General features: G+C 43.2%; 1 protein-coding gene across 3 annotated transcripts in view; it reads right to left on the bottom strand.

Annotated features, from left to right (window-relative positions):
• The window catches only part of LOC106609963 (double C2-like domain-containing protein beta), a 45,709-nt gene that overhangs the window by 17,418 nt on the left and 12,567 nt on the right, over window positions 1-15,724 (bottom strand). For all 3 annotated transcript variants that reach the window (XR_006770767.1, XM_014209034.2, XM_014209035.2), the window contains exons 5-8: window positions 7,189-7,298; window positions 2,179-2,305; window positions 1,928-1,984; window positions 1,394-1,518 (exon numbers count right to left, since the gene is read on the bottom strand). Coding sequence is in view for 2 of the 3 variants with exons in the window: in XM_014209034.2 (XP_014064509.1) it covers window positions 1,394-1,518; window positions 1,928-1,984; window positions 2,179-2,305; window positions 7,189-7,298 (419 nt within the window). In the remaining variant the exon portion in view is untranslated. The remainder of the gene's footprint in view (window positions 1-1,393; window positions 1,519-1,927; window positions 1,985-2,178; window positions 2,306-7,188; window positions 7,299-15,724) is intronic.

Genomic DNA, 15,724 nt, shown 5'->3' with positions numbered 1-15,724 from the left:
TGAGAGCGGGAGGGAATCTGATTTCATTGGTTCTCAACTCGCAGCAAAGACATTTTGTAAAAATCTAAAGTAGATATATATACCACTCTGTTTCAATCGAAAGTTACAGATTATGCTTTTAGAGCACCATCTCATCAAAATCAACACTACAAGCAAATAGCAAAAAGGACATTTGTTTTTTTTATGAAACCATGTAGGAGTAGAAACTGAATCTAATGACTGTTGGGGATTTTCATATTCAGGTGTGAAGTGTATGAATAATGATTAGCCGTTTACGCCGAGAATGCGTCCCAAATGGCATCCTATTTCCCTAGTGCACTACCTTTTTGACCATGGCCCATAGGAAATATGGTGCCATTTGGGACTCTGGCTCAGCCGGAATGCTCTGTCAAGACATGATGCCGACAGTATATGTACAGTACAGGTTGCCATATGAATAACAATGAATCCGCTAGCTTACATAATGCCACCGCAGTGATTCCCAATGTGCTCCTAGGAAACCTTTCACGACTGCACATTTTAGTTGCAGCCCAGAACTAGCACATCCAGCACCCCCGATTCAACCAATCAAAGGCTTTAACGAGTAGCTGATTAGTTGAATCAGGTGTGCTATCTTGCCAAAATTGGAAGAGAAAATATGCAGTCGAGGGGGTATTGTAGGGCCAGATTGGGAAACATTGACTAGCGACAGTGTAGACTCCAGAGAGTAATGGCCGTTGATTATTTATTTATGTTGCATGTATTAATTTATGCCAGTCAGTCTCCCTGTCAATTTGTACGGAGCATAAATAAAGTTTTAATGTGTCATGACTCATACACTAAGGTTGTGGTAGAGTCTGTCAATGTGACATACTGTATAAAATATATATATACTGTATACAACATTCTATTGGTTGCAAGAATTTTGTATAATCATTTAAATTGAAAAACTCTACGTTTTGAATCTGCCGCTGTTTTTTGGAAACGGTAAAACAAAAATCTCTTCCCAACTATGTTGCAATCTATGTGGCACAGCTGTACATTTTTGGTCCTTGAATGAAACTGGTATACTTTTTTATTCATCACAATTTCCTTCAACCAATTTTGGTCTTTAATGCAGGGCCGACAGACAAGTTCTTTACTTTCTCCCCCTTCCACTTGTCTCTTCCACTTTTGCGGTAATGCTAGAGAGCCTTTGTTGCTGCCCTATATGTTCCAGCCGGCACAACAGGGATGACTGCTGACTGGCATCTAGCAACAGGACACCACAAGACCTACTAATGTATAACAACAAGTAATGTGAAACAACAAGGGACAGCAACAACAACCTCTCCTCCATCCGTTCCTCCATCCGTTCCATCCATCATCACATTATCATTCCGTCCTTTGTGTGTGTGTGTGTCTCAAGACTTACATCTTGACGAAGGGGTCAGAGTACCCATTGGAGTCCATGGCGGCGAGGTGGGCACAGCGTACGATGCCAACCAGTAAACAGCTCTTTTCTGGGCTGTAGCAGAGCGACACCAGGATACGACCACGCTGGGGGAGGGGGGAAACAATTAGCCATGACACCACTACAAATTTAAAATCAACTTTATTCATAGTGCCCTTAATGTATGTCAATTAAATGTCAGATTTAAATAATGTATGTCAAATTAAAACCAACACATGCAAAACAGGCATTTAAAAACATACTACAAATTAAAATGATTATAAGTTATAAAATGAATGAAAATAATAAGATTAATTCAATTGCATGTTGGGAAATCAGTCACAGGACTGTCAATAACCCTGGGATTAGTACTACTGCTATCATCGTGGCACCACTGTTATTACTACTACTACAGTACTAGTAGTAGCACAACTACTGTTACTACTCCTGCTACGGCCACTACTATCTCTATATGACAATCTCTACTATTTATGACACTGATGGTCATCTTCGTACCTCTTCCTCAGCCACAGGTGTTCCTTGCTCCACGGTTTCTTTGTTCATGTCTTTGTTCTGAGTGGGAGAAGGGAGGTTGATTTCAATACACATCTTGTAAATCATTAGAGCCCATTGACGAACTGACACATACACGCGCGCGCGCCGCACGCGCACGCACGCACGCGCACACACACACACACACACACACACACACACACACACACACACACACGCACACACGCACACAAACGCACACATCCACTACATACCTGTGTGATTCTCTCCAGACCCATTTTGAATCTTTTGCTCTCGCCCTTGCTCAGTTTCTTCAAGGCGACCCGGACCTCTCCGATAAACTCGTTACGACCGAGCCTGTCCATGTCGCACACACACAGCCTACACGCACGCGCACAGGCACACACACAGATACACACAGACAGGCATGCCACACACACACACATACACACGCAGAAAGTGAGAAAGATACATGTCCTCTCAAGAGCTAGCAGTGAGGAGTACGCTCATTTTGATCAGTGTCTATCAGTAAACTCTGGGCTGCGCCAAGCTGCAAATAGAAGCCCCACTGATCTACAGGTAACTGCCTAAATAATGGAAACACTTGAGTAAATGAGGGATACAAAGTATATTAAAAGCAGGTGCTTCCACACAGGTGTGGTTCCTGAGTTAATTAAGCAATTAAACATCCCAGCATGCTTAGGCTACCATGGCCATGCCTCCATAGGATGACAATGCCCCCATCCACAGGGCAGGACTGGTCATTGAATGGTTTGATGAGCATGAAAATGATATAAACCATATGCCATGATCATGTGACCAGATCTCAACCCAACACTTATGGGAGATTCTGGAGCGTCACCTGAGACAACATTTTCCACCACCATAAAAAAATTACAATTAAATAATGGTGTTGCATCCCGGGTTAGGGTTTGGCCGGGTTAGGCCGCCATTGTAAATAAGAATTTGTTCTTAACTGAGTTAAATAAAGGTTCCATAATAATAATAATAATAGAAATAGAGTTCCAGACACTTATAGAATCTATGGCAAGGTGCATTGAAGCTGTTCTGGCTCGTGGAGCCCCAACGCACTATTAAGACACCATATGTTGGTGTTTCCTTCATTTTGTCAGTTAACTGTAGCTATACTCTGTCCTGTACATGTCTGTCTGTCTGTCTGTCTGTCTGTCTGTCTGTCTGTCTGGTCTGTCTGTCTGTCTGTCTGTCTGTCTGTCTGTCTGTCTGTCTGTCCTCATTGACAGCAGACAGACAGACAGACAGACAGACAGACAGACAGACAGACAGACAGACAGACAGACAGACAGACAGACAGACAGACAGACAGACAGACAGACAGACATGTGTGTTGCACAATAGCTCTGCTCGGAACCTCAGTGTGAAGAGAGTAGTAGAGTAAGCCTACATTTGGCAAATCTTGTGTTGAAGAAATATGAAAAACAAAATTGAGAGTACATTTGTGCCTCTATAGTGCACTTGAGATGTTTCAAGAACTGAGAATGGCCTAAGGTTTGGCTCATGTCTCTATGACAACTGCGGTATGCTAGTCGTGTTTACTCTCTCTCTCTCTCTCACACACACACACACACACACACACACACACACACACACACACACACACACACACACACACACACACACACACACACACACACACACACACACACACACACACACACACAATTTCACCCAAACCGTGTTCTCTGCATCTTTATCAGTGTGAGACATACCGCAGGGTTGCAGTAACATGCATTTGACCAATTTTTATATAACGGATCAGTAACCATTTTATGTGTCATTCTATATTAAATGATGGTGGGATGTTTGTTGGACCACATAACCCCCTTTTGCTCTCAGAACAACCTTATTTCGTCGAGGCATGGACTCTACAAGGTGTCGAAAGCGTTCCACAGGGATGCTGGCCCATGTTGACTCCAATGCGTCCCCCAGTTGTGTCAAGTTGGCTGGATGTCCTTTGGGTGGTGGACCATTCTTGATACACACAGGAAACTGTTGAGTGTGAAAAACCCAGCAGCGTTCCAGTTATTGACACAAACCGGTGCGTCTGGCACCTACTACCATACCCCATTCAACAGCACTTAAATATTTAGTCTTGCCCATTCACCCTCTGAATGACACACACACATAATCCATGTCTCAATTGTCTCCAGGCTTAAAAATCCTTCTTTAACCTGTCTCCTCCCCTTCATCTACACTGATTTGAGGTGGATTTAACAAGTAACATCAATATGGGACCATAGCTTTCACCTGGATTCACCTGGTCAGTCTACGGCATGGAAATAGCAATGTTTTGTATACTCAGTGTAGAGAGATACAGTAGGACCTCAGTGATAGGAACATGTTGGATGGAGGTCTGAATTGAAACGTCTGTAACTGTGAAATCCACTGTGCATCAAACCGTTATAGAAAATATTTATTGTGTAGTTACAAGTGTTCTCTAATAATTTAGCCAGATATTGCTACACTACAATTCCCTATTCACATCCACTGCCAAGGCTACGCTACAATTCCCTATTCACATCCACTGCCTATGCTATGCTAATTCCAAATTCCCAGTTATTACTCTCTCCCCTCAATTTTTTCTGTCTTTAAAAGTTTGCTCTGCATCCACTCCCCCACTGTCTATCTATTTCTATATAACTCTCTCTCTTTCTTGGAACCCCAATTCTCTCTTCTATCCTCTCCTCCTTTCCTTTCCCCTGTCTGTCCTCATCTATACCCTTATTTCTTGGCATCCCGCTCTCTCTTCCCTCTTTCTTGGCATCCCCCTCTTTTCCACATTTTATCCTCTCTTTCTTGGCACCCCTCCCTCTCTATCTTCCGTTCTGTCCTCCCTTTCCCGACTCTCCCTAGCTTCTGTGCTGGCCTGTGTCTGGAAGCTGTATCCTTGGCTGGAGGTCTGGTGGGTTCCCCGGGCATTCAGGGTCTTTCCTGAATCCTTATCTACAAAGAGATGGAGTGTGTGTGTGTGTGTGTGTGTGTGTGTGTGTGTGTGTGTGTGTGTGTGTGTGTGTGTGTGTGTGTGTGTGTGTGTGTGTGTGTGTGTGTGTGTGTGTGTGTGTGTGTGTGTGTGTGTGTGTGTGTGTGTGTGTGTGTCTGTGTGTCTGTGGGGCGCTACATGGCTTCTCTGCCCTGTGTCTGCCCTTGACTGCATGGCAGAGGATATCTGTCCAGCGCACACTGCAGGCCGGATGCATTAGAATAAGGGGTGAGAAGTGTGCGTGCAGTGCTTTCAGAAAGTATTCACATCCCTTGACTTTTTCTACAACTTGCTGTGTTAAAATGGATTAAATGGAAATTGTGTGTCAATGGCCTACACACAATATCCTGTAATGTCAAAGTGGAATTATGTTTTTAGACATTTTTTACAAATGAATTCTAAATAAAAAGTTGAAATGTCTTGAGTCAATAAGTGATCAACCACTTTGTTATGGCAAACCTAAATAAGTTCAGGAGTATAAATTTGCTTCACAAATCACATAATACATTTAATGGACTCACTCTGTGTGCAATAATAGTGTTTAACATGATTTTTGAATGACTACTTCCTTTCTGTACTCCACACATACAATTATCTGTAAGGTCAGTCAAGCAGTGAATTTCAAACACAGATTCAACCACAAAGACCAGGGAGGTTTTCCAATGCTTCGCAAAGAAGGGCATCTATTGGTAGATGGGTAATTTTTTTAAAGCAGACGCTGAATATCCCTTTGAGCATGGTGAAGTTATTAATTACACTTTGGATGGTGTATCAATACACCCAGTCACTGCAAAGATACAGGCGTCCTTCCTAACTCAGTTGCCAGAAAGGAAGGAAACGGCCCAAGGATTTCAACATGAGACCAATGGTGACTTTAAAACAGTTACAGAGTTTAATGGCTGTGATAAGAGAAAACTGAGGATGGATCAACAACATTGTAGTTAATCCACAATACTTACCTAAATGACAGAGTGAAAAGAAGGAAGCCTGTACAGAATAAAAATATTCCAAAACATGCATCGTGTTTGCAATAAGGCACTGAAGTAAAACTGCAAAAAATATGGCAAAGAAATTAACTTTATGTCCTGAATATGGAGTTAAGTTTGGGTAAATTCCAACGCAATACATCACTGAGTACCACTCTGCATATTTTCAAGCATGGTGGTGGCTGCATCATGTTATGGGTATGCTGGTCATTGGCAAGGACTGAGGACTTTTTTGTGATAAAAATAAATGGAATAGAGCTAAGCACAGGCAAAATCCTAGAGGAAAACCTGGTTCAGTCTGCTTTCCACCAGACACTGAGAGACAAATGCACCTTTCAGCAGGACATTAACCTTGAACACAAGGCCAAATATACACTTGAGTTGCTTACCAAGACGACATTGAATGTTCCTGAGTGGCCAAGTTACAGTGTTGACTGCAAGACTTGAAAATGACTGTCTAGCAAGGATCAACAACCATCTTGACAGAGCTTGAAGAATAAAAAAAAAACTAATGTGCAAACATTGTTCAATCCATGTTGGCAAAGCTCTTAGAGGCTTACCTAGAAAGACTCACTGCTTTAATCACTGCCAAAGGTGATTCTAACATGTATTGACTCAGGGGGTTGAATACTTATGTAATCCAGATTTAATAGTGCTTTTATTTCATATATTTTTTTAACAAATGTTTGAAATTTTCTTCCACTTTGACAGAGTATTTTGTGTAGATTGTTGCCAAAAAAATGACATTTAAATCCATTTTAATTCCACTTTGTAACGCAACAAACAGTGGAAAAAGTCAAGGGGTGTGAATACTTTCTGAAGGCATTGTGTGTGTGTGTGTGTGTGTGTGTGTGTGTGTGTGTGTGTGTGTGTGTGTGTGTGTGTGTGTGTTTGTGCGTGTGTGTGTGCCTATGTCTGTGTATATCCCTGAGGCATGGGTTTTACATTGCTGCATTATCATGACGGCGCCAAACACACAAACAAACACAGACGCACAAAGTTGCCGCGCTCGACCTACATCACTTCAGCGCTCTGTATCAAGAGCACTTGAGGAATGAGGGGGCTGAGACTCTGAACGGGAGCCAACACCTGAGTGGGTTATCGCGACGACTGCTAATGGAACAGTTGGCCAGTGTGTGTGGCAGTCCGCTGGATAATTAATTGGCCAGATGGCCCTCTGGGAACCGTTGGCAAGTTGTTTTATAAAATATGCCAGTATAACATACACATAGGAGTTGTAGATCTCTGTAGTTCAGTACCTGAGGGTTTTGGTGGTCATGTCGATAGCGGTGATGCCGTGGTACATCAGCGTCTCGCTCCACACCGGGTTCAGAGTGTTCTTCAGTGTTTTGGTGCGGAGCTTGTTCGCCTGCAGGGGACGAAAGTGAGAAGGAGAGAGGGATGAGAGATGGAAAGGGAGAAGGGAGGTTCAAAAAGGGGGAGGGAAAGGATTTGTTGAAAGAGGGAGAGATGAGAGAGAAATGAAAAGTATAGAAAATAGTGGGTGTGGGAGCATAGGGGAAAGAAATGGGGGACTGAGAAAGTGCCAGGTGGGAAGAGATAAGAGAGAGAGAGAGGTGAGGCAATAAGTTGGAGAGGGAGAGGGCAATTGGGGTGGAGTAACAGGGAGTTGAGATGATAGAGAGATATGAGGGAAATAATTAGGAAGGGAGAGAGACACACAGAGAGGGTAGGATGAAGAGAGGAAGTGATAGATAGAGTGAGATGATACAGCAAAGGACAGAGAGAGACAGAGAGAGCGAGAGAGAGAGGAAACTTAATTTATCTCCTTCCCCCAGGAAATGGTAGACATCTGCTCACCTACTTTATAGAGGAGAACAGGAGGACGTGAGGCTTCCCCGCGTCACCTGTCTGTCTGTCTCCCCTAGCCTGTCGCTAGCACCACTACCGGCCAGACCTGCAAACAAGCACTGCGCTAACGCTAACACACCACACCTGTCAATTATCCCGCGCTAACACAATTAGCATGAAAAATCTAAGAAGAAAGGCCCAGCGTTAGCGTCCGATAATGCCACGCTAACTTCCCCTTCATGAATGATTGAGAAGGCAGGGTTATTACATTAGCCAGCTCTAGCTACTATTTTCCATTATATGCTGCCTCCAGGACGTGCTGCTGTTTTACATATTTCATTTATTTTCTTGGTTACACAACGGCTGTTTCTTGTTTTGATGCCGAGACCAGGCACGCTTCCTCACTTACTCAGTCTTGAATCCCCCCAGTGCCCACACACATACACACACACAAACACACACACACACGGACACACATGCACACGCACACATGCAAGCAAGCACGCACGCACGCACACACACACACACACACACACACACGTGCACAAACACACCAAGAGAGAGGAGAACTGGATACTCTCAAGCCGCTCAAGCGCGAGCCTAAATCCTGACTCCCCGGGGCATTCTGGTGCTCCGGAGCTAATTACCTATCTCTCTCCATCCTTCTGTCTCTCTCTCTCTCTCTCTCTCTCTCTCTCTCTCTCTCTCTCTCTCCCCCCCCCCCCATCCTTCTCTCTCTCTCTCTCTAAACCTTTCTCTATCTCTCTTTCTTCCTCAAATCTCTCCCCGTCTCTCTCTTCCTCATTCCTCCCTACCTCGCTTCATCTCATCCTTCACTCTTTTTCCCCTTCTTTCTCATCTCCTCTTTTCGATCGACACCCCCAGGTACATCCTGTCCAAAACAGCATATGGTGTCATAAAAAAAATCACCTGCCTGGCTCCATCTCTCTTTCTCTCCCCTGCCCCTTTCCCCCCGTCATCAATGCTGTTACATGTTTCCCTAAATATTTCATTCTTAGCCTCTCCCTCTCTCCGCATCCGTCTATATGGACCCTCTCCCCCTCTTCCTTTCCCTCTCTCCCCTGTTCCCCGAGCTCACACACACAACTGGCTAAGACTGTGACTCAGAAATCTCATTCTCCATGCGCCACAATTAGGACAGGGAGCAGATGAGAACGTTGAGCCCGGGAAGATACCTAGAACCACTCTCACTGCTCTCTCTCTCTCTCTCTCTTTCTCAATCTTTTCACCTCTCTCTCACTTTCTCTCTCGGTTTCTGTCTCTGCCGTCCTCTCTCTCTCGCTCCCTCTGTCTTTCTTTCTCCCTCTCTATCTCTCTCTCGTCATCTCTCTCTCTCTCTGTGATGTGTGAAATGTGTGAGTGCGTGTGAGGAGGAGAGAGTGTGTAATGGTGTGTGTTTTGTTTTTGTGCATGAGAGAGTGTGTGTTTCTGTGGAGGTGTGTTTAGTCAGGTGTTTCTGTCCATGTGAGTCCGGCGGTCCTTTAGTATGAGGAATCAGCTTGTGCCCCTGTATGTGTGGAAGCTGGTGTGTGAAGGAGTGGGTATCTATGTGGGAGACTCTCTCTCTCTGTGTGTGTGTGTGTGTGTGTGTGTGTGTGTGTGTGTGTGTGTGTGTGTGTGTGTGTGTGTGTGTGTGTGTGTGTGTGTGTGTGAGTGTAAGTAAGAAAAAAAATAGAAAGGGGGAGAGGGAGAGTGTGTGCTCGTGCCTCTGTGTGTGCAAGATGGTGTGTATGCGCGTGAGTCCCTCCCTGCCTGTCTGCCAGCCCGCCTGTCATCCTCTGTTTCACACTCACGTGCTCCCCACTCCTCGGCGGCGTAGACTCATGTGGTTGATATTTACCAAACGGGGGTTTGTGGGTACTTACGTATGTGCTGACGTATATCCCCCCATCTACACTCGCCTGTTGACGTGAGTAGTGTAACAATCGGCGCTGTTTCCATGACAACCACCTGCTGCTGCCCTCCCCTCATCCATCTCCCCCCTCCTAGTTCCCTCCTTCTCTCACCCCTTTACCTCCCGCCCTTCTCTTGGCACTGTGTTGCTATTTCAAGGTCATAGAGGGTCACATAGAGATAGAGAGATAGTGACAGAGATGGGACGGAGGGCGGGATGGAGAAATATGGTGTGGAACAAAAGGAGGAGGGGGGGAATTAACAGAAGCAGACCTGGTGGCTTTTTTTGCTGTATTTTTTGGGTTCGACCACAGACATTGTGTTTATAATACCTGTCTGGCTCTGTCTCCATGCGGCTATCACAACTTACTTTGATGTTGACCCAAACCCAAGATGGCCGCCAGCAACAATCAACCTGAGAAGATTGTGTGTCAGCTGCCAAACCTCCCAACCATTCACAAAAACAACAACTCCAAAATCTAAACAAAGCCAGTAAAATGGGACCAAAACATTGCTGTTGAGCACAGAGAAATGTCACATTAACCAGCGAAGTGCCAAAACAACTCCTTTTCAATAGTCAACGTAGAGTGTCAACGTGCTACATTAGCTAGCTAGTTACATTTAGCCCTAAAGCCAAAGCCCAGTTTTTTCCAAGTATATGGACTAGCCAGCCAAATAGAAAAAATAGAGAGACAGAGAGTTCCCGGGCTAGGGTAAAAACAAATTTGCAGAACAAGCTCTATTTTGGTGGCCTCCACAGCTAAATTTATTTAACTAGATAAGTCAGTTAAAAACAAATTCTTATTTTCAATGACAGCCTGGGTTAACTGCCTTGTTCAGGGCAGAATGGCAGATTTTTTACCTTGTCAGCTCAGGGGTTTGATCTTGCAACCTTTTGGTTACTTGTCCAACACTCTAACCACTAGGCTACCTGCCCCCCAAAATGTTAATGACTTTAACTCCCAGGTTTGGAAAATAAGTTGTGGTATTGAATAGAAAGACATTCATTTACAATTAAAATGACTGAAAGTGTATGAATTCAGTCTGTTGTAAAAAGACACAAGAAGGAAACTTAAGAACAGGAAGCATAGAAATAGCGCACATAGAACATATTTACTGCTTCTTAGACTTGCGTTCAATGAGAATGACAGATCAAACTAAATTCTATGTGAATTTGGTAGGGTCGCCCAAAAAATAAAATTTTGCAGGTTTAAACCTGTCTTCTCTTGAGATGAAAATCATTTACAGTTTTACTGCAAGATATGAATTGCCACAATTATGTTTGTTCTTCAAATATGTATTTTACTGGCTCAGCTGCTGTGGACACTTAGGGTAAGGAAACCAATGTGTCAATTTGGATTGACCTTTAACAGTTTGGCCTGTCAATCAATCACTGTGGGTGGAACTGTCAGGAGAGGGGGCAGGATGTTTGTGAGTCACAGAGTTGGTAGGGGTTCAGACCTGTCAATCACTGTGCGTCGGACTTTGAGGGAAGGTGGTAGATTAGTAATTTGGTCAGAAAAACTAGTTTAGTTTACTCTTTCAGTGTAATTTATTGTGGCAAAAACTACATCTCAAAAATGACAGTTGAAGTCGGAAGTTTACATACACTTAGGTTGGAGTCATTAAAACTCGTTTTTCAACCACTCCACAAATTTCTTGTTAACAAACTATAGTTTTGGCAAGTCGGTTAAGACATCCACTTTCTGCATGACACAAGTCATTTTTCCAACAATTGTTTACAGACAGATTACAATTCCAGTAGGTCAGAAGTTTACATACATTAAGTTGACTGTGCCTTTAAACAGCTTGGAAAATTCCAGAAAATGATGTCATGGCTTTAGAAGCTTCTGATAGGCTAATTGACATCATTTGAGTCAATTGGAGGTGTACCTGTGGATGTATTTTAAGGCCTACCTTCAAACTCAGTGCCTCTTTGCTTGACATCATGGGAAAATCAAAAGAAATCAGCCAAGAACTGAGAAAAAAAATTGTAGACCTCCACAAGTCTGGTTCATCCTTGGGAGCAATTTCCAAACGCATGAAGGTACCACGTTCATCTGTACAAACAATAGTACGCAAGTATAAACACAATGGGACCATGCAGCCATCATACCGCTCAGGAAGGAGAAGCGTTCTGTCTTCTCGAGATGAACGTAGTTTGGTGCGGAAAGTGCAAAATCAATCCCAGAACAACAGCAAAGGACCTTGTGAAGATCCTGAAGGGAACAGGTACAAAGTCTCCATATCCACAGTTAAACGAGTCCTATATCGACATAACCTGAAAGGCTGCTCAGCAAGGAAGAAGCCACTGCTCCAAAACCGCCATAAAAAAGCCAGACTACGGTTTGCAACTGCACATGGGGACAAAGATCGTACTTTTTGGAGAAATGTCCTCTGGTCTGATGAAACAAAAATAGAACTGTTTGGCCATAATTACCATCATTGTGTTTGGAGGAAAAAGGGGGAGACTTGCAAGCAAATGAACACCATCCCAACCGTGAAGCACGGGGGTGGCAGCATCATGTTGTGGGGGTGCTTTGCTGCAGGAGGGACTGGTCTACTCCACAAAATAGATGGCTTCATGAGGATGGAAAGTGATGTATATATATTGAAGCAACATTTCAAGACATCAGTCAGGAAGTTAAAGCTTGGTCGCAAATGGGTCTTACAAATGGACAATGACCCCAAGCATACTTACAAGGATGTGGCAAAATGGCTTAAGGACAACAAAGTCAAGGTATTGGAGTGGCTATCACAAGGCCCTGACCTCAATCCTATAGAAAATTTGTGAAAAAGTGTGTGCAAAAAAGGAGGCCTACAAACCTGACTCAGTTACACGAGCTCTGTCAGGAGGAATGGGCCAAAATTCCCCCAACTTATTGTGGGAAGCTTGTGGAAGCCTACCGGAAACGTTTAACCCAAGTTAAACAATTTAAAGGCAATGCTACCAAATACTAATTGAGTGTATGTAAACTTCTGAGCCACTGGGAATGTGATTATTATTATTATTATTATTATTATTATTATGAAATGTCACATTCTTAAAATAAAGCGGTGATCCTAACTGACCTAAGACAGGGAATTTTTACTTGGATTAAATGTCAGGAATTGTGAAAAACTGAGTTTAAAGGTATTTGGCTAAGGTGTATGTAAACTTCAGACTTCAACTGTACATCTGGTCTACTCTTTCAATTTAGTTTGTTTGGCAAAACCTAAGAAAAAATGTTGTGTTCTGTCAAGTAAACACGTTGAGAAACAACAATATAGAATTGCAGGAAAGTGGTTTTAAAAATGCTGCTGTGTAAGTGACGTAGTACGCCAGGAACATACTGTATGTATACTGTAGCTAAAAAAGTAAGTGTATGTTGTGTAGTAAGCTGTTAGTAGCCCATGTATCTCACCCTAAGAATTTGGTCTCTCTCCACCTCAGAACTTAGCCTACTGTTCTGACTTGGTGGTGCACATGTAGCCTATAGCCTGTTTTAGAGAAATGTCATCATCGAATATTGTAAGAGCTTTCATTGTCTGCTTATGTTCCCCCGTTATTTATCCTACGGTTCTGACTTGGTGTACAGGGAGAATACTGTAAGAATGGCCCATGTTCTGAATTCTGTCGCTGTACATTCCCAAAGTGTGGAACGAATAGGCATATCATCCGTCTCAGCTCACTCATGTCTTAATCGAAATTACGGCTTGACTCTTATCCGCTCATCATTCCCTTACGCCATAGTCTCCATTGTTATATTGCTTATACATGTACAGGTCTATCGGATTGGTATATTATTCATCATCTTAGTCTATGTTAGAATGATGCATTTCATTGTTTTGCTTACTTTGCGTAGCCTTATAATACACTTATAATACACTTATGTGGTTCTCTGTATTCTCTATATACCAGACCATCATACTATGTGATGGTTTGTAACCATGTTTGCCAGTGACAATATCTTCGCATTCAAATACTTTTGTTCAACAAAAAGTTCATGTAATTCCAGTTCATATTGCAAGGGTTGTTGCAAGGGTTGTTTTGTTTGTGCAATGCGTTGTCTTTGCGTCAGTACATTGTTTATAAAAGTGGAGCCCCATGATTGTATTTTCCTTACTTTTAAGACCACACAATAAAATACTTCAAATGGTATGCTAACAGCTGAGATACTGTCGTTTTCTCTCTCTTTCTTTCTCTCTCTCTATCTCTCTCTCTCTCTGTGTGTGTTTGTGGTGACAAAGAAGACTAAAGTTAAGGCCTCACCATCTTGCTGGAATTTATCTGAACTAACATCTATCTGAATTTCTCTTACAGTTTGAAAGTGCTGAACGAATAGGCACTTGCTCATACATAGAGCTAAGTGTGATAATAAACATGAATTTACAGAACATAAATATAATAATGTTTGTGTATGGTTCAAAAGTCGGCATTCGTTATTATTGAAGGAGAATGCTTATAGAGTTACACAAATCCACAAGGAGTCAGTAGTAGCCATATTTACTTAAGCAAGTCAGCCATATCAGCTATGGTTTTTTAAAAAGCAGTAAATAAGGCTGACTGAACTGTTTCGCTGCCAGACGACGCCCCGCTGATCGCCAGGTGGTAAGGATTCACTCCATGGTGCTGAAAGGAAAGTTCAGCTGACGGACAGCTTTCTGTAGGCCCTAACAGTTCGTGGGCACTGTTTGTCACTGTTATAACGCATTAAATGTATTGTTTAGTGTTGTGTTGTGTAGTGGCTTTGCTGGCATGCATCTTAAAAACAATTGGTTGAGTTTTCCCCACCAGGATTTGTGTGCTAAAATTTCCACTGGATGCTTTAATCAAATCAGTCGGCCTATAGCAATAAGTATCATGACACTTTACTAACCTTCAATCTCTTTTCTTTTATCATATTTTGGAACAGAATGAGTATCTCTCTCCACTATCTATTGTTCCTGCAGTGACGATTGAATATAATATATCTGCAGATAATCGCCAGAAAGCGGTAATAGCCTGCCCATATGCAAATTAGGTAGCCAAATGAACGGCTATCTCACCGATGCGATTCGGTTCCGTTTACAGATAATATACATCTAGCTGGTTTTGTATGCATCGTCAAGTCCGCAAGGCAGTGTCAGGTAAGGTTGGGGGGGAAGTGGTGTGTATTTTTGCTAACAACAGCGGCAGCGCACACTCTAATATTAAGGAAGTCTTGAGGTTCTGCTCGCCTGAGTTAAAATACCTCATGATAAGCTGTAGACCATACTATACACCAAGAGAGTAGCTGTCTATTTACCACCACAAACCGATGCTGGCACTATGACCGCACTGAACGAGCTGTATAGGGCAAATACTAGCTGTATCAGTCTTCACTGATATGTTCAACCTCTCCCTGACCCAGTCTGTGAAACCTACATGTTTCAAGCTGACCACCATAGTCCCTGTGCCCAAGAACGCTAAAGTAACCTGTTTAAACGACTATTGCCCCATAACACTCACATCTGTAGCCATGAAATTGCAAGGACAGACGCTGGAGACGAGAAGCAAGTACAGGGAGTGAACATTTCATGAAACAACGGACATATAACAAAACAAGAACAGTGTCTGGACAGGGGGAACAAAACGACATTACGACAATAATGCTGACACAGGGATCTAACCGAGGAACAGACAGATATATGAGGGGAAATCAACGAGGTAATGGAGTCCAGGTGAGTCCAGCAAGCGCTAATGTGCGTAATGATGGTGACAGGTGTGCGTAATGATGGGCAGCCTGGCGCCTTTGAGCGCCAGAGAGGAGGAGCGGGGGCAGGCGTGACAGAAATGCTTTGAAAGGCCGGTCATGGCTCACATCAACACCATCATCCCAGACAACCTGGACCCACTCCAATTCGCATACCGTCCCAATAGATCCACAGATAATGCAATCTCTATTGCACTCCACACTGCCCTTTCCCACCTGGACAAAAAGGAACAACTATGTAAGAATGCTGTTCATTGACTACAGCTCAGCGTTCAACACCATAGTGCCCTCCAAGCTCAACACAAAACTAAGGACCCTGGGATTAAACACCTACCTCAGCAACTGGATACAACAG

Source organism: Salmo salar, chromosome ssa08, assembly GCF_905237065.1.
Source record: "Salmo salar chromosome ssa08, Ssal_v3.1, whole genome shotgun sequence".
NCBI classification, from domain to species: Eukaryota; Metazoa; Chordata; class Actinopteri; order Salmoniformes; family Salmonidae; genus Salmo; species Salmo salar.
The sequence above is the reverse complement of the archived record's forward strand: the minus strand, read 5'-3'. Positions and strand labels throughout refer to the sequence as shown.